The sequence below is a fragment of the Zonotrichia albicollis genome, chromosome 2, assembly GCF_047830755.1.
Source record: "Zonotrichia albicollis isolate bZonAlb1 chromosome 2, bZonAlb1.hap1, whole genome shotgun sequence".
NCBI lineage: Eukaryota > Metazoa > Chordata > Aves > Passeriformes > Passerellidae > Zonotrichia > Zonotrichia albicollis.
In genome coordinates, this window is record NC_133820.1 from 34,738,862 (window position 1) to 34,765,485 (window position 26,624).

At 40.5% G+C, this 26,624-nt stretch overlaps 1 protein-coding gene across 3 annotated transcripts in view; it reads right to left on the reverse strand.

Moving 5' to 3' along the window:
- Positions 1 to 5,446: 5,446 nt before the first annotated feature.
- The window catches only part of F5 (coagulation factor V), a 37,344-nt gene continuing 16,166 nt past the window's right edge, over positions 5,447 to 26,624 (reverse strand). For all 3 annotated transcript variants that reach the window (XM_026792849.2, XM_005486164.4, XM_074534718.1), the window contains 17 exons: positions 26,121 to 26,223; positions 25,550 to 25,761; positions 24,652 to 24,802; positions 23,763 to 23,975; positions 20,101 to 22,036; positions 17,857 to 18,022; positions 16,481 to 16,714; positions 15,777 to 15,987; positions 14,815 to 14,994; positions 13,618 to 13,734; positions 13,058 to 13,129; positions 11,509 to 11,600; positions 10,080 to 10,235; positions 9,126 to 9,270; positions 8,826 to 8,974; positions 7,887 to 8,069; positions 5,447 to 7,043 (listed from right to left, as the gene is read on the reverse strand). In XM_026792849.2, coding sequence (XP_026648650.2) covers positions 6,855 to 7,043; positions 7,887 to 8,069; positions 8,826 to 8,974; positions 9,126 to 9,270; positions 10,080 to 10,235; positions 11,509 to 11,600; positions 13,058 to 13,129; positions 13,618 to 13,734; positions 14,815 to 14,994; positions 15,777 to 15,987; positions 16,481 to 16,714; positions 17,857 to 18,022; positions 20,101 to 22,036; positions 23,763 to 23,975; positions 24,652 to 24,802; positions 25,550 to 25,761; positions 26,121 to 26,223 — 4,509 coding nt within the window. In that variant the 3' untranslated portion in view covers positions 5,447 to 6,854. The remainder of the gene's footprint in view (positions 7,044 to 7,886; positions 8,070 to 8,825; positions 8,975 to 9,125; positions 9,271 to 10,079; positions 10,236 to 11,508; positions 11,601 to 13,057; positions 13,130 to 13,617; positions 13,735 to 14,814; positions 14,995 to 15,776; positions 15,988 to 16,480; positions 16,715 to 17,856; positions 18,023 to 20,100; positions 22,037 to 23,762; positions 23,976 to 24,651; positions 24,803 to 25,549; positions 25,762 to 26,120; positions 26,224 to 26,624) is intronic.

A 26,624-nucleotide genomic window follows, 5' to 3' on the forward strand; every position in this document is an offset into this window, starting at 1 on the left:
TGCACAAAGAATCAGTTCCTGCTAATATTGGCATCCATTTCAGCCACAGGCAAGGAATGGCTGATCTTTTCAAAGAGCACGGTTAGAGTGAAATGAGCCGAAACAACTGATAAACGCCTTGCCAGGGGTTCCCTCCCTCCCAGCAGTGCCTCTGTCCCGCTGGCCTGTGCCCAGGAGCAGGCAAAAAAGGAATATGGGCTGATAGCAGGGTGGTGTGCACCCTCTGACTGCTGCTTGGTGCCGAGCAGGGGCTGGAGGAAAGAACAAAACCTTGGAGTTCTTGGTGTGCCCTGCCCAGAGGCAGCAGTTCCCACAGCTTCCACACTGCTCCCAGCTCTCATGGGTGGCCTTGCTCTTTTCCAAACCAGCAATCCTTAGAGCTGTGCCACTGGAGCTCAACTGCTGTTTCAGTGGATTAGAACGAGTTACATCAGTTTAGCCATTTTCCTTAAAAAAAATACACAGTCAGTCAGGCAAACTAGATTTCTCCCCCAAAAACTGGAACAAATTTTCGACTTAAGTGCTCCATGTTTTCTCAGGGTTTTGGTTTTGTTCTCAAAAGAACTCACCTTGGTTTATTTTCATGGAATATTTTCAGCCTTTGGGAACAAGATAAAATTTTATTTCCTGATTTTTTATTTCTATCTTTTCTTTTCTTAGCCTTCCTCCACATTTTCTCTTTCCATCTCTCCACTCTACTAGAAAAAGTAAGGAAAGGTTAAACATGTTTGATAGTAAAAACCTGAACACTTCCAATATTTTTTTCTAAGGTGGAAGACATAAACTGTGAAAAGTAGAGTTTTTCACACTTTCTTAATCTTACTTATTTCCTTCTTCTCTCAGCTTCTGGCCTGCAGTGTATTGTGAAGGAATTAATAAAATATATGTGCATGAAAAGCTCTCCTGAAGTCATGCCAAGTTGTTTAGAGAAAATCTTCTGTAAATTAAAAACTTCAAAAACTGCACTCTTGTGAAGCTGTTGTTCAGAATGTTTTCTCAGTATGTGAAAGCACTAAGATAGTACAAATATTTCAGAAACTATCCAGACAGAGAGTACAAATATTTCAGAAACTATCCAGACAGAGAGAATAAAACAGATTTGTCTTTACTTGAGTATGGAAGGAACAAAGTCACAGAAATGTGACAAATAGCAACCACTTTCTTTTTTTATTATTTTGGCCATTGTAACTAATCTGGGGAAGTAGACTCCATTAACTAGTATCTATGTTGGAATGAAACAGAATTAGCAAGAACAAAACAAAACTCTAAATTATTTCTGAAATGCAGGCTGACTAATTTAGATCAAAGCTTGTAGGTTATAGCAATCTGTTAGAACAGTAGACTAAATATAACTTTGAAGGCCCGTGTCTTCCTCACTTCCAACCCCCAGCTGATTCTTTGATAATCTGGGGGTTTTCAACAGGAAGCTCATCAATATTATGCAGCCAGAAAGGATCAATTTAAAACCCCTGTGCATGGGGGGTGGGGGCAGCGTTGTAGTTCACTGGAACACAGCTGATACAGAAGCCAGTCTAAAATCCAAGCTTTCAAGACCTGCAGAAGCATAAGGACAAACAACCATCTATCCAAAACACAGGAGTCATTAGGAGACAGGTTACCATCAAAAGCCTCTGGCAGAGAACTTCCCTTCTGCCCTGCACACCACAGCAAGCTCTGCATTGTGTCCAACGCAGACTGAACAGAGAGCTGTTAGAGATGAGGCACTCATGGCTGAATTTGAGGAATTACTTGCCACAGGATATCAGAATAACTCCTGGACTAAGATGGGTCATGTTGTGCAGCACTATACATTTCCATTATGGACATTATGGATGTAATTGTTTAAAATATTTGCAGGCAGCTACACAAGGAAAAAATGGAAAAGCCACTCAAGTCGGCTACAAACAGTGGAAAAAATTTCATGGCAAGTGCAAAAAGAGTACAATAGTGATGTTACAAAGTAAAACAAGCATTTAAAAGAAATATACCCTGTACTTTTATTAAATGAAGAAGCAAATAGGTTGGTCTGAATTACGTGATGCTTGGTGTATGTAGGTCACAGTGGGCTTAACACAGTATTGTTCCCAGTAGGAATGGTGTTACAGATGTGCCCAGGAACCCTGAGAATGATCTCAGGGCCTGTTTTGGAGAGTGCTGTTCAAACATTCAAGAAGATGGAGTCCCTACCTGGAGGAGATTGTAATTAAAGCATGATTCAAGCACTGGGTGTAACAAACAAATGGAGAATGGGGCACAGTAATGATAGGAAAGTGTAGGTGGATAAACTGGTTATGATGCAGAGCTAGCATGAATAAACACAGCAAGAAGAGGAATATTTTGCACTGATTAAGAGGAATAACTGACTCATACAAAATAGCAGTTGGTCCACATAGGACAGTGCTGCATCTCATTTCTCTGGTGCTTCATGGTAATATTGATGAACAGTCTTCCCTAGCATATATGTGGGCATGGGCAGAGCCTTTCTCTCTCAGGTATGTGCCAAAAAAATCTTCTCCTGTCATGAAAGACACCTTGTGAGTGTGAGTGCTTGTGAAGTTGCAAGCCCTCCTTTTGTCCCTTAGCACCATCCTAAAATTCTGACCAACCCACTAGTATTCATGGCCATTTCAGGGAGTGCTGGAGGATGCTCAAAAGATTGGTTATTTGTCTGGAGTCCTGAATGAATTCTCATTTGATGCTTTCTCTGCAGGGTTCTCCTGGCCCATCACTCAGACATGCTCTTGTCATGCACCCTCATGGACATCTCTATTGTAAGAAGAGCCCCAAAGCCCAGATTCACCTTTGCATCTGTGCTGATGCACAGTTCGGGTTTCTGAGCGGATGCAGAAACAGGATCTGCATTGGCTTTAATCCGTGCAGCTTTGTCTCCACCCTGCTTTGCTATACCAGCTGTGTGGAAGGAACTGTCCAGTCTGCAGACTCCTGGGCATCTTGGTGAAGGTGAGCTGGCCTGGCTTCAGTGCAGGGATCCCTGCAGTGCATGTGTTGCACTCAGAACAACCAGCAGAAAAACAGGCAAAAATGGAGGTTACATCTCCTCTAAAAGGCAGAGGTGTCTGTACCCATCCACATGGGACTGCCTGCATCTCTAGACTGTACAGAGCACTCTGTACAAACCTGTGTGGGAACTGCATCAGGCTCTGAAGAAACTACTGTGGTGCTGCTGTCAGTATCTATTTCAGAGGTGCTCAACTGTGTTCACACATACTTCCAATTCCTTTCCAATCCAAGTGCAGACACAACCAGTTTCAGTGTCTGTGTGAAGGAGCACAGCCACCACCTCTGGAAAGAAACTGGAAACACTTGGTTGCACTAGTAAAGGTGGTTGTGAGGAAAGCACAAGGCTTCAAGCACAGCCACCCATGTGGTATTGTCACTTGCAGATGGTCAGCTTTGGACACCCTGCAGCCTCTTGGAAGCTGAAATGAGCCTTAGAGGGCAGCAACTACGTTGTGACACTGTTTGAGGCTAAAAGCAGTTGACTTTGGACCTTTGGATCAAAGGCCAGTGTGAAGGCATCCATCCAGATTTATGAAGAAATTATTTCCTGTATTACTCTGAACTTTGGCACCGCATTTCTCCCTCAGTCCTAGAGTTTGTTTGTTAACCTTCATGCTGTCACGTGCACCTTCAGTCTCTGAGAAAACTGCAGGAATTCTTGCTCTCCTTGTGTATTTTGCAAATAGTCTCAACATACACAGAATTTCATTCCACAATGTGTAAAAGGCTCTGCAGAAGTGACTGGTTTAACTATAGATTTTCAAAAGCCTTGGCAAATTCAATCTAAGATGGCTGCTTAATAAAATTAAAATACTTTGTGTATGTGGTTCAGCTAGGATAGAGTTAATTTTCTTCACAGCAGCCTGTATAGTGCTGTGCTTTGGTTTTTTGACCAAACAAGCACTGATAACACTCGTTGTTTTAGCTGGTACTGGCAGTGTTTGCTCAGCACCAAGGCCTTTTCTTTTCCCCACTGTGAGGAGGCTGGGGCTGTACAAGAGGCTGGGAGAGGACACAGCTGACCAGGGGGTGGGTGTAATACGCCAGACTGTGTGACATTGTGCTCAGCAGGAAAGGCAGGGGGAAAGGAGAAGGATGAAGGGGGAATGTTCAGACTTACGGTCTTTGTCTTCCCAAGCAACTGCCAGGTGTGTCGAGGCCCTGCTTGCCTAGAAGCAGCTGAACACGTGCCTGTTGATGAGAAGTGGCAAATGAATTCCTTATTGTGCCTCACTTGCATCTGCAGCTTTGATTTGCTTATCAAACTGCCTTAATATCAGCCTGCAAGTTTCCTCTCTTTTGCTCTTCCAATCCTCTCCCCCAGCCTGCCAGGGGAAAGCCATCAAGTGACTGAATGAGGACTTAAGTGCCAGCTGAGGCCAACCCACTGCAGTCCTTTTTGGTGTCCCATGTGAGACAAGAGGATTTTGAGATAACACCCCTGATCAGAGTGTGCTAAGTGGAATTTCTAGCTGTTATTGGCAACGGTTTATACTTTTTGCCTTACTGTATGTAAGAGTCTGGCACATTAGTGACTGGTTTGGACTTTTGCTATTTATTGTAGCTCTTATCTTACGCAGCTGTGCAAGGGAACATTTTGTTATCAGCAATGGTCTCATGTCTGAGGTGGCACAGGGCCCAGACAGCCCTGCTCCACTGGGCAGGCTGGAACACCACTGGAATGGGGTTAATTTCCATCATAGTTGCCCAAAGCGTGTTGTGGCTTAGATTTGTCTCTAGGGCAGTGTTCACAACACAGGGGTGTTTTAGGGGCACTGAACAGTGTCTGCACGATGTCAAGGCCTTTGCTTTTTATCTCTCTGCTCAGGCTGGGGAAGGACAAGGGGCTGGAGAGGAAATGCAAGCAGAACATCTGACCCAGCTAACAAAAGCACTGTTCATTAGTAAGCAGAAGCAGAATCTTCAACTTGTAAAATTGATGCAGATGGACTGAGTCATGCTCCTGCAATCAGTTTTGCAGTTATGTAACTTTACACAGAATTAGACATGTGTGTGTTTATATGTGTATATATAACGAACTAATTACTTATTTAGAACATGAAAGATCACTGCCTTCTAAAAAATAATTTCACAGTTATCACATAAAAACTTGGTCCTGCTGAAGCTAGCAAGCATTTATCGACTGTTTTCCAAGGTAAAACCTCATTCCAAAGTTCACGTCTTTCTTTTTTTCAGTGAATATGGCTTGTGTTAGAATTTCATGGTGGTGTCAAACAAAAATAAACTAAGCACAGTTACAAAATACTAAGAAACCAACCTTTAAAGATGGAGGAATTACTCACACTGTTTCACCATGTGAAATTAATTCTAATTGGCACTGAAAATTTTACTTTCCTGTTGCATACTTTCACTATTACTAGAACTACTACTGTAGAGGCAAATATACAAAACAAAATTTTGATCCTTTCATGCAACAATATTAGTTTTATTTTCCAGTGGAAAATTACAACAGTTTGTGACATAGTAAAAAAAGAAAAAAACCAGAAGAAAATATTTGTTTAGTTTTTTACACGTTTTTCATTCCCGTTCTATACCTGCTCTTTAAAATGCATGCTCTGTATGAGAAAGAAATTAAAAACTACTGAAATAAAACTGGCTAACATCATTCAAGGTTCAAAGACAAATTACTTTAAAAATCCAGCCTGCTGAATGGTACCTAGTGTGATAAGTGAAGTGCTGCAAATAAACAATTTACAGGATAGAAGTCTAGAACACTACCGAAAGCTTTGTTAAAATTCTGCTGGAATAATGAGTTTATGGACTGTGTTATCTATTTTCAGATGTGTTATCCTGGGAAATATCCATGTAAAATCTATGCACATGAGTATTTCCATTAGTAAAAATGCTGTTAAATTGTAAGAGAAGATGAAGCTGTTTCTGTTACCCAGTTTCATCTAATCCTCCTCTGCCACCCCCAGGCTGTACTGCCACTGAACAGCTGCAGTTCTCAAAGCTTTCCTCATCAAGGGAGCTCCCTGTCCCAACAGTCTAAAAGTGTATATGGGACTAAGCATCAGGAGTTCTGAATTCTCGTTTTGGCTCTCCCATTGCTGTTCCATCACCTGTCAGGTTAAATCACTTCTCTTCTTGTTTCTGGGATGTAAAGGCACTGCTGACTCCCTTTTCTCTTTCCAGGGCACTGAAGATGAATTCTGTGAAATCTACACCATTCAGGTGTGCTGGGTATGCAAGAACCAAACCAACAATGCCAGCACACATTCTCTGAGAAGGGGCTGGACATACCTTAATGCTGAGACATGTCCTGTCTTTGCCACAGTGCAGGCAAAAGACGTGGAGGAGAGGCCACCCCTACAATCATTTCTCACCAAGGTACTGCTGGAATGCAGTTCCACATCTCCAGATCGGCACTGGATTTCCCTCTAAGCCTTATGTATGGAGAACATCCACCTGCTATAGCTTTCTATTCCTCATCTGTGCTGCAAAAGCATTTCAAAATGGAGATAGCCAGGGCTCAGGATCAAGGCCAGAGTCTCCATTCCTAGGGGTTCAGGACTTAAAATTAGGTAAAAAGTAAGACAGAGTACTGGTTATAATGAAGAAGTGATAATACTAATCAGAAGGGACTACTATTTCTTCCAGAGAAAAGAAGCTGAAAAGAGATTTTCTCAGAGAAAATAAGCTGTTTTCTAAAATGTGTATTTGTAGGAATGAAACACATGCCAGAGAAATCTCTCAATCCTGTTGGTAAAACATTATGTTCCTTTGACAAAGCACATATCCAAACTACTAAGTGTGACTGTTTTAAGGGTTTCTAGACAAACAGGTTGTTCTGCATGATGACTGCTGGCAGGTTAAGAGCTCCCAGACTCATCAGTCCTTTTCGCAGCCAGACCTCCACCAAAATCACAGCCATAGAGTTCTACCCGAAGGGCAATCCCACGGTACCATGTTTTTGGAACAATGCGGATGAACCTGGACAGGATGGGTGGGTTAAAAAAATTCTTGACATGCTCATTGCTGTTTGCATTACCCAGGAAAACCTGCAAATACACAAACACAATTAGTAAAAAGGTGGCATTTGAAAAAAACCCTGCATTTTCTCTTTACAACAGTTCCCAGCTGTTGTATTAGTCACACCCAGGGTAGATGGATTGGCTCATTTCTGGTTTTAAACAAGTCCACAACAAGTCTGTTCCTAATGTGCTGGGTTAAAAGTAGTTCAGGCCAGCAATAGCTGAGTCTGAATGGATTAAACAGCCTCTGTTTCCATCTCCACCAGAAAATTTGCCATTCTAATTTCTAATTGACCAAACCCACGAACTCCCCTTATTTCACCCCTGCTAATTGCCTTTGTGGATTAGGTTGGTTTAAGGTAACACAGGAAAAAATACAAAGTACTGTGTCTGCTCTCTGGGTACCTGAAGTTCCCCAGCTCTGCTATAGCGATACTGCTTACTAACATTGATTTCACTTAAAAAATCAGGGCAGAAATAAAAAAAAAATAAAAGAGGGCAGAAATAAAAAAAAAAAAAGAGGCCCTGGGGAATCCATTATTCACTCAAATTAAATGTCCTTGTGCATTCAAACTAATGTTCTCCTTTACAAACAGTGTCAGCTTCTTTTATCACAATATTGGCTGCATTCTCTGTAGATACAGCGTTCATTCCTTTTATTACAATTAATCATGATCACTAAAATCAGATGGATACTGTGACATTATCTGTAGTAACCCCAGCTCCCTAGCACTTTACAGCCCAGTGAGAATATCAATTTGGCTTGGCATTCTGTCTTTGAGCCTTGACTGTATCCAGCACCTAAAACCAAACAATTCAATTCACTTCGAAACAACAAAACAATTCAATTGCCCGGGCTGACAGCGATACCTTTGGCATTGAGCTTGAACCCTCTGTGTAGGATTTCCACTCGAAGCCTTCATTGCTGTACAGAAGAACATAGGTTTTCACAAAGTTTTCAGCTGACATGGATGTGACCCCCTGCGTAGCAATAGCAGTGATCTTCTTAACTGTGAGGAGGTCAATTTGCAGCCACTGTTGGTTGTCGTTAAACTACAATTGAGATGAAAGTTTGTGAATTAGCAAATATGTAAATGTTTGTATTTGCTTAAGTGAAAATCATGTTTACAGGTAGTTAAAACTGTATCAAAATGCATCAAAACTGTATCAAAGAAGAATAAAGCTGAGGGAAGTCACAAGCCTTCTTAGCGATCTATATAATTAACTTCATTACTACAGGTAGTATGTTTGGAGTCTGAAGATTTATGCTTTAATTTCCAATACATAATGAAATATAATAGAGATTTACCTCCAGTGTTAAAACCTAATACTTAATACTAATACCAAATGCTTATACAAAAGAGCAGCTTTGATCAAATCTCAAGGTGCTTTGTGAAGAAATGCAGCTCCATTTCAAAGACACAGAAGCTCACACGACTTGCTGAAGGTCACTCACCCCCAGATCCACTAGGCTGCACTGCCTATAAGCCAACCCAGAATGGGTTTCCTAAACCCCTTTGAGACAAATATTCAAATTGCACTAATCTCCTGAAATTAAACAGGTTATTCCCATAGACTGCAGACTGTGGCCCAGAGGAGAGCATCCATCTCTCAAAGTATTTCACTGCTGTTGCCAGAGGCTCAACAAATTTCTGCTGAAGAGTTGAGTGGTGCTCTTCCCAAAGGATGGTTGTGAAGTGACCAGTCACACTCAGCACTAGACAGAGCATGCAGGAAGCACCATGACCACACAGGCAGCACCAGTTTATTAACCAGCTGCCCTTGCCTTCACTGTTGTTCTCTTGTTACCTTGGCTCGCCAGGCATTCATCTTTCCATTCTGATTGAGACGAGCAAGTGAAGCATCCCATGTGCTAAACCAGGATGTCTTTGCAGATGAGGCTGTTATCTGGGTATTCTTGATCTCTCCACTTTCCATTCCAAGTGGCAAAGAGCATCCTGTTGAGAGGAGCACTGTGTCATCTCCACTACACTCAAGTGGCCACAGCCGAAGCAACAAGGTTGGCATGGAGAAGACCCACAGTTTAAGCTTCATTTTAAGTATTAGGTAAAACATTTGCCAGAATGGAAGCAGTTAACCAATTCTTACCATCTACTTCACAGCCCAGAAGCTCCATGCGAAGAGTAGGCCTGTTGTAGACCTCAGTGGGGTAGAGTCTGATGTACCTAGCAATAATAGGGGGATCAATGATGTTCTCTTTTATGTCATAGGCATTGGAATTACCGTCAAAAATCTGTTCAAAAGAAAAAAAATCACACATACTTAATTTAATGCAAACACAAATTTGGAGGCCGAAAGCCTGCTCTGTTACAAATATAATTTTTTTTATGCCCTTAGCCCCATCCACAGTGATAGCACACCCTATGTTGCAGGGCCACTTGAAATATCTCATGGTCCCATCTCAGCATATTTGGAAGTGTCTGAGGGCCTCAGTTTAAATCAGCAACCTTTATTTTTATGTAAGTCTATAAAAATGCATGAGGAAAGAGGTAAAGACAACAGGCTTTCAGTCTGGGAGCTTTATCACAGAAACCTCAGTGTAAATTGAAGGGAGCTGTAATAGGTAGGGCTGGAGCAGGTGGGTGTAAGATGAACCTCTTTCAGCATACAACCACATTCACCACACAGGCCTTCTGCAGGCAAATCAGTTCAACATTCAGCTGCTGGGACAGATCAAAGGAAGGGATGAGAAGCAGAATCTAATCCCAAATGAGGTAAAGGCCTGATTTTTAGTTCAGCTTCCTGCTTTCTTCAAAAAAGCTGCCATGGGCTTAGGAAATAATAATAGGGAGAGATGCCTGTGAGAAAACCAGACTCCACACAGTCAAGGTCACAAGGCCAGTCCAGGTAGTGTTTCACCTTACTACTTGTCTTCTAGTCTGAATTTCATTAGTTTGGTAAAAGCCCTATGGAGATTCCAGGTGTACCTATCAAGGCTCCAAAGGCCATAATTTTTCCACTCTTTCTTAACATTAAATAAGACTCACTGTATCCCTCAGTGACACTGCCTAGGTTGTTGCAAGCCCCATGGCACAGACAGACCTTTCCTGTTGGCGAGCTGTCTCCTTTGAAGGTGTTCCATGTCCGTTTGTCTTTGCTGTAAACAAGAAAATACTTCTGGATGTACAAGGACTTAAAAAACTGCTTGGCTCCCTGTGTCTGTATCCCAGTGAGCAAAACTTGTCTTCGAAAGTCCACCTAGGAACAGCAAAGAGTATTTATAAAGTCAATAATATACAGCAAAAGCCATATAATGCTTTGGCATTTTAATATGCACAGCACTAACCTTCTCTAAAGGAATAACAGACACCAGAATATCTATCAGAGATCTATCAAATGAATGCTTTCTCATTTCATTTCTGTTTTTGCATGTGCATTTAATTTCAGAGGCCATTTTACAGGGTTCAGCACTGCACCACAAAGGCACCTCAAAAATATCTGTGTGTCTGTGGTAGACACAATTCCATCCCCCTGTCCCATTTTACAGATAGGAGGTCAAGGAGCACAGAGAAATTAAAGGCTCACACTTTTAGAAGCTACCTCTAATTTTAGATACCTAGGCTGCAGAAAGGCATATGAAATTCTGAAGTGCTGAAAAGCCACCATTCCTGCTGATATCATATCTAAGCACTTAGCACATAAAAACAAATCTGGAAGGTGTGCCTGTCAGCAGTGAAACTCATTCTCTGGGACATGCTCTCCACACCTCTGCATGCTTCACTGCAGTAACCTCAGCTTCCCACCACCACAGCCCCCTGTTAAATTCTTTCTCTTCCCAATGATATTTCCAGTTTTACATCAGATCTCCCAACCTTCTCCCCCTACTCCACTTTCACTAACTTGCCAGTATGTCAAATGTTTGCAAGTCAAACACAACAGCCACCTGCTGAACTTGAGTCTCTCTTGTCTTCCAACCAATTTTAATGAGATTTATAAGAAATCAGCTATTCTCCCCAAATTTGGGTGCAAACTGGCTGTGTAGTGCAAAAGTCATTGGGATGGCAGAAAGAACACAGAAGTAAGGTGATTGAATGATATAGAACCTAAAGTCATAATTGTAAGCTTAGTTTCCCTAAGTGAAGACAACTGAGCTCTGTCAAGTGGGACAGCAGCATACAAACTAAGCAAAAAACTATCTGAACGAAGGCTTGAGGATATTACATGTTAAATGATCACTTAAACACAAACATACAAATATGTACTATTACACAAAGGAAAAATAAAGTAGCAGAAAGAATTACTCCATTTACCTACAAAATGGTTACAATCTAAATTGTGAGGGTAACTGTCCAGTCAATGAGCCTCAACAGCAGCAGAGACTGAGTTACCCCAGGGAAGAAGAACATTTAATGGCATCAACAATCTTGCCACATCTTTCAGTCTTCTCCAACAGCCTTCTCAGTGACCAGAACAGCTTGACCTTCTAAAATAAGCTACAGGAAAATCATGACTCAGTGATGTTGTACTTTACCTGGATCCAAGGCAGTTCTTCCTCCATTGTAGTACTCCAAGCATTGTATGTTCCATAATTATTTAATCGGGCTAACTTAGGTTCCCAGTAGTCTAGATGGAAAATATGAATAAAGCAAGAATTTTAAGAGGCATTGAAAAAACAAACTGAGGCTGTTATTAGCTTTGAGTGTGCCATTTCCCACCCCTACCCAAAGGATAAGAAAAAAAAAAAAGAGAAAAAAATACAAACAAGAGATCTAAAACCATATCTAGGCTAATTTGGACATGGTCAGCATCTGTACCCTGCAAAGCTTTAAAGTTGTCAAAATGACTAAAATAGTAACCTTTTATGTAATATACTGACTGTTAATTTGGAACCAGGGTCTAGAGTTTGCTAAACAAGTTTTGGCCCCAGCAGGATCAGATACAAAATGTGCTCTACATTCATGGGAGAGAGCTCCCCTCTGTATAACAAGGTTTTCAAATTAAAAATTGGTATAGAATATATATTACAAAACAGCTTTCAAGCCTTCATAACACTCTATAAGGAAACAAAGAAAGAAAATCCACAAAAAATTGGGTTTTACAAAATAAGTAACTTATTTTTTATTTCAAAGGAAAGGATACTGTCTGTACACCTTGATTTGACACTGTGTAAAATGCTAAGAAAAGTCTCTAAGTAATGATCCCACTTTTGTACCACAGATAAACTTCACAAATTAAGGACTCTGTAATTGCTCTGGATGCCAGGGTTCCCAAGTCTTTCATAACAGATATATTTTGTCCTTGCGTATCTCATACCACACTCAAATCTCAAAAGCTTTTTGAACACTTGGTGTTATTTTCAAGAAGGGAATCTGTTGGAGATTTTTTCAGGGATGGCCTAGAAGGCAGCTGTGAGGAGCAGGTTCTCACAGCCTGTTTCTGTGAACAGCAGAGGTTCTCAGGTTATTTTTAATTACAGGTAAAAGTGACAAACATGAAGGCCTTGAGAGTCTTGCACATCAGAGTTCTCAGGCAGCTTTCTCATAACAAGTGGATGTTCTATCTTTGGCTGTTTTGGGAAAGCAAGAATAATTTTGAGAACCCAAATCTTGGTATTGGAAGCATAAGGAGGGGTTGGTATGTTATCTCTGACCTATTGTGAGCTCAGATTTTGCAATATGCATGAACTTGATTAACACTGTTATAAAAGGTGATTGATTGATTAATAAATCGGAGTCGATGGCTAACCAATGCAAGGTGGGTCGTCTCCCTCCAACTTCAATAGGAATCCAAGGAACAAAAAGAATGCTGGATTTGTTCCTGATCACCCAGCAGGCCACAGACAGAGCACTCCCTGACTTTCAATCTTGTGACACTGATAGCAGACCTGTGATACTTCAAATACAATAATGATGGTTACCTAACAGAACTCCCTGTCTCTGCTTGCAGCACTGTAGAGACTTTTAGCCTGAGAGCTGATTGCTGCTGAACTGATCTTGAAAGACCATCAGAGAAGTCAAAACAAGACAGAACTGCAACACTTTGCTGGAGGTGTTCAGGGACCTTTTCAGGGATAAACTCACCTATGTGATGTGAAGCATCAATCTGCGAATCGAGTATAACCCCACTTGCCAGGCCCATTGGAATCCTGCACTCTGAAGGGAGCACAGTAAGTTTGTTGTTAAAGAAAACGAGGTCTATTCCAATATATATTCTGGTGAAATGTGAGACAGCATCACTCAGGACAATAGTGTAATTCTAGTTCACTATTAATAATAATAATTGTTATTTCTACCTAGTAATTCTATAACATCACTCTTTTCCCAGAGAAGTCTAAATTAATCTCTGCAATTTCTCTCAACAGATTAATCTACTGGTCGCTATAGGGAAACCTCAAATTCAAGGCTAGCATGCTAGAGGAATTAAGGTAGTGTGCTAAATAATTAAAAGCTAGCATTGCTGGAAGCTAAAAAATTTTCTTCTATAACAAATTTATAGTAACCACTCCACCATGTCCTTGAATGTGGATAATTTCCTACAATTTTTGCAGAACAATCTCCCAAATTTATTTTTAGAGATCCTGAAAGGGTAGAGAAGACTTCATAGCTTGACTTTCCCAGCCAAAAACCACTGTAGTTCATACCTTTCTCTATAACCAAATATGATGTCTGCATTCCTGCTTGCTGGTATTCCCCCACTTCAGTGTCTAAAAGCCACCAGCCAGGTCTCTGTGGTTTCATTTCAATTGTTCTAAATGAGCCTTGAAAAAAGGAAATGAAATGTATCAGAAACATTTGCATTACAAGGCTGATGTCAGTGAGGCTGAATTTTAAACCAAAGACCTTCCTATGACCTCATCCAGAAAATTTAACTACACATTGCAATGAGAGCAGTAACTTCCACCATCCCAGTGATTTTTCTTCTTGGCAAGCTAGTTTTGGCTGGAGACTGAGATTGGAATCAAGTAGCCAGATCAAAACCCAACCTTTGCTGATGGTGCAAAGTACAAAACCTTGGTTGCCTGAACATAACACATCTGCACATTAACTACAGTGCTGAACAGTGTAGTGAACAGTGTTTATTACATAATGAATGGATGTTAAGTCTGTGATGCTGGTTATGATTCTTACTCCTGCTGTGCCAGTGTGTTCCAATAAAATGAGAAGGATGTAAAGAAGCCAATAGTAGAAGCAGGAATATTAGAAGTATGGGCCCTTCCCTCACTTTCTTCATGCCCTAGGAGTGCCAAGGATTGAGCAGGAAGTAGGTATGGTTTCAGTTGCTCGATGCCCTTTTTAGAAAGCACAGGACATGTTCTCATTGCTTTTCTTATACTCCTAGTTGCTGCAGACAATTCTTCAGGTAATTCCAGCTAATTCTGATTCTCATTTAAACAAAAATATGTAGATTTCCCAATTAAAAGGACTACTTTAAAAATAAGGAAATAAAATATTGAATAAACTACCCCTAATGTTCACTAAAACTCCTAGTATTCCAAGCCAGTCCCATTATTTTGATCTCCTTGTTGTCTTTTTTTTTTCCCCTTGAATTCTTGTAGCTGGCAACACAGGCTTCATAAGTGCTGTTATTGCACACTGGTACTGCTGACACTGATGGGGCAAAGGACTTCATCCTGCAGTCTAATGAAAACTTACAGCCTATTTCTCCCTGGAGAGAGAGTAAGAATTCTCCTAGGGCTCACATTTCTTCTTTCTGCTCTGTATCACTTAACTGGACATTAAAACCCCCAAACTCTCACCATATGGAGACCTTTAAACCGATATGATAATGACAGACTTCAGAGGTCACCCCTTTGAACTTACTCTGCTCTGATGCTTACCTGGGAGGAGAGTGTATGTACCAAGCTGATGCTCTGGCTCTCCTTGTTCTATGAAAGTCTGTCCATGAAAATGAACAACATGAACGTCTTTTGGGCCACCCATATTCAGCAAGTGCCATCGGACTGTTTCACCTTCATACATCCTCAAGCCTTGCAAATTGTAGGTAATCCCATTAATGGCTGAAAAAAAAAAGATTGTTAGTCAGGAAAACTGCTCACAAAACCGGTCTCAAAGTGCTAGAAAGTAATTATTGAAATTAGCAACATATTTAATGAAGCAATGCACTTGGGGAAAACAGTTTTTTCCAATTTAAAGTGCAACACACTTTATGGTGCAAATCAATTCAGAAAATCCAGGGACCTCACCAGAAGATTTGAGCACAGCTTGGTAGCAATACATGGCAGCCAGGAGAACAAAAATATTTAAATGTAAGATGGGAATATCAGGCCCAAAAGAAAGGACAGCTATCCAAAACTCTTTCTGAAGCTCCCATTTCCAAAGGCACAACTGAAATATCTCTATATCCACAGAGGGGTGTATGAAGGGCTGTTATACAGCTGCTTCAAATTCCTCAGCAGAACTACCTGATAGGTCAAATTATTAAAATATTTTAAAATTTCTTGCAAGAAGTTGTCAGGGTACTAGCTTCTTATTGCAAAGAAGACTTCTTTGTTTCTTTTTTTTCTTTTAATAGGGGGGAATATATATGCAAATAAAAGAGAGAAGTTTTCTTTTGAAAGTTTCAGTCTAATATATTCTTTCTTCATTTTAATAGCAAATTTCCCATCACTGATAATTTTTACATGTAAAACCGTTACTACTATGGGTATAATGGATAACAAAAATATTCACATAACTGATGTGGGGGATTTATGCATTTTGAAAAGGACCATGAGCTGAGATACTTCCCCTGACATCTTTACCACAGTAAACTGCATATATGGCAAAATGAAATAGGTACCATAGAATTTGTGGCATTGCTGCATTTCTTGTGTCTTCTCGTTACAAGGCTTTCCAGAATGTTTGTCAAAGTACCAGCTTTTCTCTTCATCAAAGACCATAAAAAGCAAGAAAAAGTCTCGTGTATATGTCTTGCTGCTGTTTGATTTGCTGAAGGCTCCTTTTTCACAGATCAGTATCGGCCCAATCAAACCAGACTGAATGTCTTTCTCCTAGAAGGTAATAAACTCATATTAGAGGTAAAAGTGGATTTCCCAAAAGATGTAAAAAAAACCCCCATAGCATTCTGCAGGAATGCATCAGCCCCTAAAAATCTAAAGTAGGTCCCAGAATTACTGCTCCCTTCTATCTTTATTCTTCCCTGCTCAGTCTTACCAGAGGTGCCCACTTCAAGTTCTTCCATACTTTATGTCCTGCTTTAACTGAGCGCAAGACATTAAATGTCAGGTGGGAACATCCAAGTCCGAAAGAAAGGACAGCTATCAAAAAACATGTTCTGCAGCTTGCACTTCTACAGCCATGCATCATTCCAAAAAATATTCAATACCCAGCTGAACATTGGCTCTGGACAAACTACTCCAGCCAACTCTGCTTGAGCTGCAGTGGTGGACTGGATGATCTCTGGTGATGCCTCCCAACACAAGTGTTTCTATGATTCTGTGATCAACCCCAGCAACACCACCCCTTCTATTTCCATTCCCTTACCAGGTTTAAATCAGAGTAGTAGACCCAGGACCGACAAGCTGCTCCTGACTGCACAGGGCCCGATCGCTGGTTTGCGTACCATACATATATGTAGCTGTTATTTGGCTGAACTTCATCTTCCTTAAACCAAGCAGTAGATTCATCATCATAAACGCTTCCCTCAGAGGACTTTTCATAGAGGACTCCATGGGCATGGAGGGAATATGGTCTGGATGCCAGATTCTTAAAATGAACCTAAAAAATCAAAAATAAATTCTGTTCAGCAAACTCAGGCCTAAACCGAAGTCCCCCCACATTACATTCCCATGACCTCAAACCAGGTCAAACCATCTTTTGCATAAAGATTACAGGCTATGTTGTACATGGAAAAGCCAGCAGATAGAGCTTTTGATCTCCATGCATCTCCATGCAGAGTCTCCACCTTTGATACAGGTAGTTTTCTGAAAAATCATGAGTCTAACTCCCTGTCTTCCACCAATCGAGGCTCCCAGGACATTGACTGCAGCCCCTCATACCTGGAGCTGCTTAGTTACTGCCAGCAGGGAAATGGGGAGTTTCTACCTCCTATGCTTTGTTGCAGTCGTTGCAATCCAGTAACTCTAGACCTCTGTATGTACCATTCTTGCTGAAATCAGTGCTTCCCACTTCTTCCAGAGAAACACCAGGACAGGGGGATTACATAGTTACCTCCCATTAGAGACTATCACTCCCAAGCTACAACAACTTTTTCTTCTCTTACTCATGATTTAAACATGGCTTGGTGAATTCCTGTTGCACACCACTCCTACTGAAATAAGCAGAAAGCACTGAGATCTAGCCTCCCTATTTAAGTCCATCCCTGTGTGTTGCAAGACTGGATGAAGAAGGATGAGAGAAGGGAAATTAGGAAGCAGTGTGCTTCCTAATGCAAATATACCACAGTGTATCCAGGGATATGGTTCCTCTTCATCCTTGTTGACAGTTCTAACAAAATCCTGCACATTTACACAGCAAAACTTTTTAGAGGAAATGATATATTTTTCCAAAAAGTATATATTAATCTTGAACACACATGTACTAATTTTTAAGTTTAGACAACTAATTTTTCATTAACACTAAACCTAAATCTTATTTTACAGTAGACAAATGAGCCAGTATTTAATGCTGGGAAACAAAGAACAACAGAATTTAATTTGCTGTGGACAGGAGTGAAAAAAGATGTGTTTCAAAGAAACACATCACAGTGCTTACAAGTTCACAGTGCAATTTCTAGCTTTGAAAACTGTTTCCCCTCCATCATCTTTTAAAAATTTGTGGTATTTAAAGATCCATTCTGTCATATTCCAAGACCACTGTAAGAATCTTATCCTGCACACACAGTCAAAACATTGACCTACTAGGATAACATCGTCCACTTCAGCCCGAATAACTGGTCCCAGGATGCCAAGATGTTCTGTATATTCATCTTCATCCTGAAGAGTTGAAAAGGTACTGTCTGTGTAGCTCTGGAAAATCACCTTACGTCTGCTGCCATCTTTACAGGTTTTGTCATTCCTCATTGCACTGAAAGGAAAACCCCAATTAAAATCCCTTGGATTCTGAGGAAATCAGAAATACTAGCTTTGATGAAAGCTGGGAACTCATACAGCAGAAACATTTTAGAATTCTAGGAATATAAAGAATAAACACTCAAATGGCTTCAAACTGTGTCAGGGAAGGTTTAGATTGGATATTAGCAAAAATTTCTTTACCAAAAGGGTTGCCCAAGGAAGTGGTTGAGTCTTGGTTCCTGGAAGTGTTTAGAAGATACGTGGATGTGGTTCTTAGGGACATGGTTTATTGGTGAACCTGGCAGTGCTGTTAATGGAAACCTGGCAATGGATTAAAGGTTGGACTCAGTGGTCTTAAAGGGGTTTTCCAATCTTCTGTGAATCTACAAAATGAGCTTCAGATGATTCTGAAAATCATGGCTTGCAATGTTTAAGCAATTCAAGTTCTACAGTTGGATAAGAGATCCCTCAACCATTTGGTAAACTATCCCTGAAAAATTCCAACAAGTCCCTCAAAACCCATCTGAGCTCTATTTTCCTTTTTTTCTTATCTTTAATAATCTGAATTGGAGCTTGGCTGAGTGTAGTGAGCCTATCACCTACACAGTACTGTCTGTCAGATATTTTAATCTGATAATACCTGTATTTTGCATCACAGAGCTGGTATGGTAAAATAAGCTTTTACAGCTTCCAAGTGTTGTTCAGATCTTAAACAGAAGTGCTGAAATGCTATTATACTTACCTACACATCTTGCTTCATTATCAATTCTGCAAAACCCAGAAATTTAACATAAGTTACATAGGAGAAAGGCTGGAGTTTAGCTCTTTAACACACTGAGAGGATATGCCACGGGCTCTCTTAAATTCACTGGAACTATTCAGCTCACACCAGCTGAGGACAAACACTTCTGGAGAGACCTATATAGAGGTCTAAGTATAAAAAAACTTATTGATTTTTCAAGTGCCCAAAGAAACTGTCTTGTTTCTGCTATTTTTGCAAGTGCCATTTATATGGACTGAGATGAGGCAGGAGTAAACCTGGAGAATACTGAAAAAGTTTTATTTTCATTTCCATCAAATGAAATGGAAATTCAGTTTGAGAAAGAATCTATGTTTGGAGATTCACTTTGCATAATGAAAATATTCTTGCTCCTGTTTTGGCTGCTTTTGATAAAAATCCAAAGTTGGGCAAGCTTTTGGTTCAGCTTTTTGATGAAAAGTGACAAAGAATTCTATGCCTTTTTGGGTAAGCACTGATCCTAACCTGTATCAATTAAGAGAGTGAATTTTTAGTATAGTGTTTCTCTCAGTATATTCTCACATATTCTTTGCTGTGGCACAGTAGCCAGTCTTGCCTGTCAAAATGTAGGAAAATCCCTCAGCATTAGGATTTGTGATCCAGTCACCTTCTGATTTCTCTAAACAGCAGGAGCAACAATAATACTTTATTCAGCTTTGTTTTTACACTTAATATAAGGCAGTCACCAGTGTGGTTAAACACCTTACAGCTTTCATGTACTTTTTAATACTTCAGCCCAGTGAAGTTGGAAAGAGCTGTTATCCCATTTTCCAACAGAGAACTGAGACACCAGAACCATTTCCTGCTAGTGCTAGAAACTGATTTAATTTGCCTATAAGCACATCCCATTCTAGATTCCATCAGTTAGTCCATTAAATTCCTGGAAATATTTTGCACAAGGAGGTCTCTGTCCTGTGTACATGTACCAAGAACTGAAGCACAAAGTAAAAGATTCAAGTACAACAAAACAAGCTGCAAGATTCCCTCTTGACCTCTCAGTGAGTTTTATAACCGATGTGTTAAAGATTGTTACTAGTGAGTCTACAAAAGGGGGTTAAAAAAAAAAAGAAAAAGAGTTCTTAGCTGTGTTGTGCTTGATTATAGTAATCTCACTCTGACATTTCTAAGGGGTGTGAGTCTCTCATGGAAAATTCTTACAGTTTGTGCCATTGAAATGTCAGAAATCAGATGGCACATTACAGATGCTTTTAAGTTTATCAGCATGTGAATCAACATTCTGCAAGGAGATTTCAGGATGGTGTGCCAAGTGAAAGCAAAGGATTTAGACAAACCTTTTCTTATATCCTGCATAGTTCCAGCAGACCTCTTTAGCTGCGATGTAATATCTCCTCTTATTGCCTCTGCTGCGCAGGTAGTGCTCAGCAATGTCATCAGGGTTACGCTGCCTGCTGATGTTCACCTTGGGGTCTGTCATGTAGGGGTCATCAAAGCTCACGTAATGGTACTCGTATTCGCCACCCGAGCTCTCGTCGCTGTAGGATTCTCCTATCACGTACTCGTAGTCTCCATCTGCTCGGGGCAGCCCGATGGTGATGGACGGCCTGAACTGCCGCGGGGTGATGGTTTCACCCAGCGACTCGCCGAGCCTGGCTCTGCTCACACCCACACTCTGGCTGACCTCACTGGCTGCCTTGGTGGCATCTGTGCAACACGGCACTGCTGTGTGGTTGGTCCCACCTGGAAGTGCACGGCCAAACCCTGCCACGGAATTGATGGGCTTTTTGGAGTTTCTACTCCTTGGGCTCAGCAAGTAGGTAATTTTTGCATCTTCCTTCTTTCTCCTTCGGATCTTGATGAAGGTTCCAGATGAAGTCAAGGTATTGTTGTTTCCCTCCTTTCCTTTCTGAGTCGGGTGAATGTGGCTCACTTTCTGGTTTTCCCCCATTAGATGTGAGAGCCCTTGATCCTTCTTCATATCTTCCTTATTTATGGATGCTGTACCATTTCTGCCATGATGATTTAACTTACCACCAGCAGATTTATCTAAGCTTGCCTCTAATCCTGGATTCATCTTTGCAGACACCAAATTCCATTCCTTACTAGTCATTTTAGATGAATATTTCCCAGCCCCGGGCAATGATGCTTCTACTAAGTTCTTCACTACAGCAGGGCTGGAATTAGGGCTTGTATTGTCTAATGTATATTCTAAAGAAAAAACATCGGCTGGTTTATCTTTGGATATCCTGGGTTCAGAAAGGCTGGATGCATTAGACCCCTCTCCTACTATGAGGTCCAAATCCAGTGTCAAGTTAACTGTGTGCATGGCATTTTCCATCTTCTTTCCCTTCTCTTTCAGATCATCATCATATTCATTTTGCAGTTTGCCAGTTCCCACCATGGCTTCATTGGATGTGTTCTCTGTATGATGCACAAAATGAGGTGCATCAGTCTTGTCAGAAAATGAGACATTTTTATTTCGGACATGATTTAGAAGGGCATTCATCTTTTGGACAGAGTAAAACTTAATGGCCAGTGAGCTTCGCCTTTTCCTTTTCTTGTTAGTAGTACAGTTTCCTCTTCCCATGCTTTGCTCTTGATATTTTTCTGGAAAAGGTTTACTGTCATTTCCACCAGCTGGAAGTTCTTCTGCAACATTCACTGGGCCTCCCCCATTGCTCAGCAAGTGTTCACCTGCAGACATGTTACTGTGAGCTATTTCATAGTTGCTTTGGCTTCTATTCTCAAATACCAAGTCAGCTTCTCCATCACTTGTGGTAGCTAAAAATAAATCCTCTTCTGCTGTGATTGATGTGTGATTTGACTGGAATGTTTCAGCCTTGACTGGGGGAAGAGGAGTGATATGAGTTTCAAAGAACTTAGAGTTGTTTGTTGTTCCACTACTATTTATAGCTGTCAGACCTAAACCAGCTGCCACCTCAGAACTCATGGCATCAATGTCTTCGTACTGCTCCCAGGCCAGTGCTGTAAGATTCTGTTTTTCTTCATCACCTGCTGCCTTTCTTGAGCCTCGGATGGAGTAAACAGAAGCCAGATAATCCTGATAATCCAATTCCTCCTTGTTTTCCTCCTTTTCTTGCACAACTTGCTCAGCTGTGGTGGGAACAGCCTTTCTTTCAGTCTTGGTGGGACTTAAAGCCACAATATCCAACGTTTCATCTTCCTCATAGTCACACTTTGCATCCCTGAATCTCAGCCTCATGCCATAACTCATTTCTGGGGTGCCCCAGGATGCCAAAAGCCAAGTACCTGCAATTGAAATAAAAGTGTTATGAGACTGGACATTGTCTGTCATCTAAGTGGCCAAGGCAAATAGTTTGTTTTGCTTTTACAGCACCTGCTATAGCAGACTGCTAATCTTTATCTGGGATATTTATGAGCTGCAATGAAAAATAATTATTAAATATAGACAAATTAGGGCACATATAAATACATCTAGGAGATTGAACTCTTTTCCATAGATTAAGCTGTAACTAGAACCTGATCCAAAAATAAGCCATGAAAGAGATAGATATGAAAAAGAAAGAAACAAATTAAAGGATCCTATGTTTAGATCTGGATCTAAGGGTGAGACCTCTCAAGATAAAGTTTCAATTCTATCCTGTCCTTACTGGTACATGCACTGCTACATAGATAGAACATTCTGAGCAGAGCAAATGCATTGTGAGGCAATGCTGGCAAACATCTGACATACACAGTGTTTTAAAAGCTTTTGGATGAATCATGGATGATCTTTAATAAGTAAAATAAGAATAAAGCAATTTGAATTTCCAATCTGACAAAAGCTATTAAGCTGCCAATCTGAGGCATTTCTGATTAATGTAAAGATAATTCCTCCAAACCTCATCACAAGGTAAGTTCTCTATTGGAAACTAGAATATTCTGAGAAGAAAATAAAATCTGTTTCCCTAAACAACATCAAATTAAGTTCTTTGCTTGTTACACCCTGATTTTGGAACTAGTAGAAATGACAAAATAGACAGAACTAACACCCTGAGAAACAGGTTTTTTTTTTTAAAAAGGTCACGTACAATTCTTCCTGTACTGATCAGCTTGAAGTGACCTGCACAGCTTTCCTGATTTCTAACAACAGCACATTTATCAAAGAAAATATGCTCTAGATGGAAAGAACAGATTGCATACCAAAATCAAGCAAAAATACAACTTTATTACTGGGGAGGTTTCCATAAAGTCTAATAGAGTTCTAATGATTCTCTAGTCTTGAGCAATACAAGCCACTTAAACATTTTTAAGTTATAAGGTCTTGATGCTGTGCAATATATAAAATATATATATTTTTAAAAAGTAAGATATTTTAAATGGGATAAGGATACTTAAACCTTGAGAGATTTTAGAATGATCACTCAAAGTGCACAGACTTCAATGACACAGAATCTGTCCTTTTAGAAGTAATGCCTTAAATGTGGATTACATGGGTTCTGATGCCCCCTCTTCCAAGACATGGTGCTAGTTCTAGCTAGATATTGAGATGCATCCCACAGACCAGTGACTTGGTTCAGGCAGGCAGACTTTACTGCTAATGAATGACTTGAAGGCTAAGGTCAGGTGTAGCCATTTTGCCCAGTAATGACCAGCAGAATTTGACAGTTTCAGTCCATTTTAGTCTGCTCAGAATAGACAAGAATGTGGCAAACCTGGAAATCATACAATGGAGTTCACACTGGTTTCCGAGAAGAATCTTGCCTTATTACTAACCCCAGTACTAATTGTGAAGTGAAAAAAAAATACAAATCACAAGATGACCAACAAAAAGAGCCTCAGTACAGCATACAGTTATGCTAAGTTGGTGTAGCCAGAAAGACTCCATGCACATCACTTGCACCAGGGAATGATTCAATGTTTTCTAGCACTGTTTATCAAAAGAGTTTTCTCTCCTATTTAGATAAGTCCTTATAGACTGGAGATTAAATAATGTCTTAGAAGAGCTGTCAAACACTACAGTTCCACCACTTACCACCATTGTCCATTTCCACTGTGACTGATTCTCCGCTCATGGGGAAAAGGCTCAATGTATCCTCGTATTTCCCTTGGTACAGAAAAAAGTGTCCAGCAAGGCGAACAGAGACAACCTCATCATGGGTGCCAACACTGAAAAAGTGCCACTGAACCACAGTATCTCGGCAAAATCCAAGGATTTCACTGCTGTCAGACACATAGCCATTTATTGCTAAAAGGAAAGCAAAGTAAAAGTGGTTTCAGTATTTCTGTTTTAAAACTTCCTATTCCTTGATGTCAGTGCACTGGATTCATGTTTGCACTGGAAAGAGACTGGCACAGGGCTGAAACTATGATAATTTCCATCTCTGTAAATATTATCTCTAAGGCAGCAAGGTGCTGCATCAAAATCTAGTTAACCCTTGTCTTTGCTTCAGGGTCCAGAGCTAGCCCAGCTACTAGTGGCGAGGTGTGGGTAGGCCTTTTCCCCCTGGCAGCCAGCAATAAAACAAGGGGAAATGGTCTCAAGCTCCACCAGGGGAGGTTCAGGTTGAATATTGGGAAAAATTTCTTCACTGAGTGGATAACCATTGTAACAGGCTCCCAAACGAAGTGGCAGAGTCATCATCTCTGGGAGTGTTCAAAAAAGAAGTGAACACGGCACTCTGCAATATGCTTTAGTGGGCATGCTGGTATTAGGTGTGAGGCTGGACTTGATCTTGGAGGTCTTTTCCAGCCTTTCTAATTCTATGACATTTCTTATTTCTGTCCAGTGTCACCTGGCACAGTTAGAAGTTCACTGACTCTCTGGAGGATTCCCCAGTCACATGTACTTCTGAGAACAAGCAATCACTGAGTGCTCAGGTTCATATAACCATTCCTATTAATCATCTCAATATTCCACTCACTGTGCATTATGTTCGAGTTATAGAACTTGGGATCATCCCTTTTAACAGTGGCTGGGTTGCTGCAGTATTCCTTGATGTTATCCTCTAGGTACCAGCTCTTATTTTCATCGAACACAGCAAACATTGCCTGCTGCTCCTCATCTGCCTTTTTCTGAAACACAATCAACATAGCAGTTACATTTTATCAGCAGGCACACGTATTAAGAACTCAATCCTACAATCTCTTTCTTACTATGTAAGCAATATAAGTTTCATCAGAGTCCTGGTAAGTGTCATCCAAAGGTTATGTGGAAGGGAGTAGAGGCTCCAGACTTCAATCCTACTACTGCAACCAGCCTGCAGTAGAATGCTGAGCAAGCCTCTAGCACTGGTGATACACAGATGGTTTATGACTGGGCTCTCTGTAACAGAACCAGACTTCTGGTTTGACCTGACAAAGCTTCTGACATTTTTTCTCTCAAGTGATCCTTAAATCTTTGCCAAGCAAGATTTCAATAACTGGTAAAGGGAAGGCATCTCCCAGAACTCTCCCATGCTGTTTTGGTTGTTCTAGATTCATTGTGCCTGACATTGTCAGATTCTGTGGAGCTGTCTCTGTTACAGAAAGGAGCCAAGTAAGAGATGAATATCTTCAGAGTATGAAAATATAATAATAGCAGGAAAATTTATTATCAAGTCTAGAAATAGACTTTAAAGTCAGGCTGACCTTTTGTTGACCTTTCTTAGCACTTGCTATGAAACACAGAACATAATTCCTTTACTGCTGTGGACAGTTAGAGGAGGACAGGAGCCTACTGGTTTAACTGCTCTCCACAGAACAATTCTCTAAGTGAAGTAAAACTAAATTCAGTGTAGAATAAATAGCATTATTTGAGCAAAATCAGTTCAAACAAGTTACCTGCACACCCTTTTGTGTCAGTGCTTCACTTTTACAAATCAGAAGTGGGCCAATCAGTCCAGAGGCTATATCTCTCTCAATATTTACAGCACTGTGATACAGCCTTGTAATACATTGCGCATCCTGTGCAGTGGGTTGATCTGTTTTAGCAATTTTCCACTCATAAGTGTACGTATTCCCTGGTTCAACTCCTCTACTCTGGGTGCCATTGCCTAAGGAAAAACAAGAACAGTAATGATACAAACTCAGAGCCAGATCTTAGTAATGACATTGGTGTAGTTTGGCCATTAAAAGCTACCTTGAGATAACTGAAATTCAGCAAGAACTTTTGTCTCTCTAAAAATTACAAACAAGAACAAAAAACTAATACAACAAATAGAGGGTATTTGTCTCTGCTTTGCAGATAATACCTTGGTTTCTCTATAAGGCAACACAACAGGTAAGCAGAGGCAGAGAACAGAATTGAGGTCTCCCAGTCATGCACATTCCCAGCCACAGCACCTCCTTCAAAGCAACAAAACCATCCATAACAGTTAGTGATATGCAAAAATATATTTCACAAATTTTTTACTTGTGGGATCCAGAGGATAATCAGCTCCTTCTGCATTCTTTGCAAGTGTCACTCCATGGAAATAAATGCTGTAGGGTCGACTGGCCTTATTTTTGAATACAATCTATATTAATAGGTAAATGAAAAGAAAAATTAGGATTCAACAAATCCTTGTCTGAATACATAGTGAAGTCACCACTACAGTAGAATTTTCCTGGCTTTAGCCCAGAAAGTGCCAGAAAGGCAAAAGAGTGTCTTAAGTATTGTTTGATATATAAACACAAAGAATAAAAGCTGTTACCATTCTGTTGGACTTTGTAGACCCCACTGAATGAAGTTCAGCTGCTTACAGCTGGGCTGTGGAAGGTCTAAAAAGAACACTTGTTCTTCTAGCTACAAAGCACACACTGTCTCTGGAGATATGAAGCTACTGACTGAAGTTCTTAAAAACCTTCAATATTGGAGAAAAAAAATTTCAAACCAAAGCTTGTCCCAGATTCTAAGACCCAGAGGGGATATGTATGG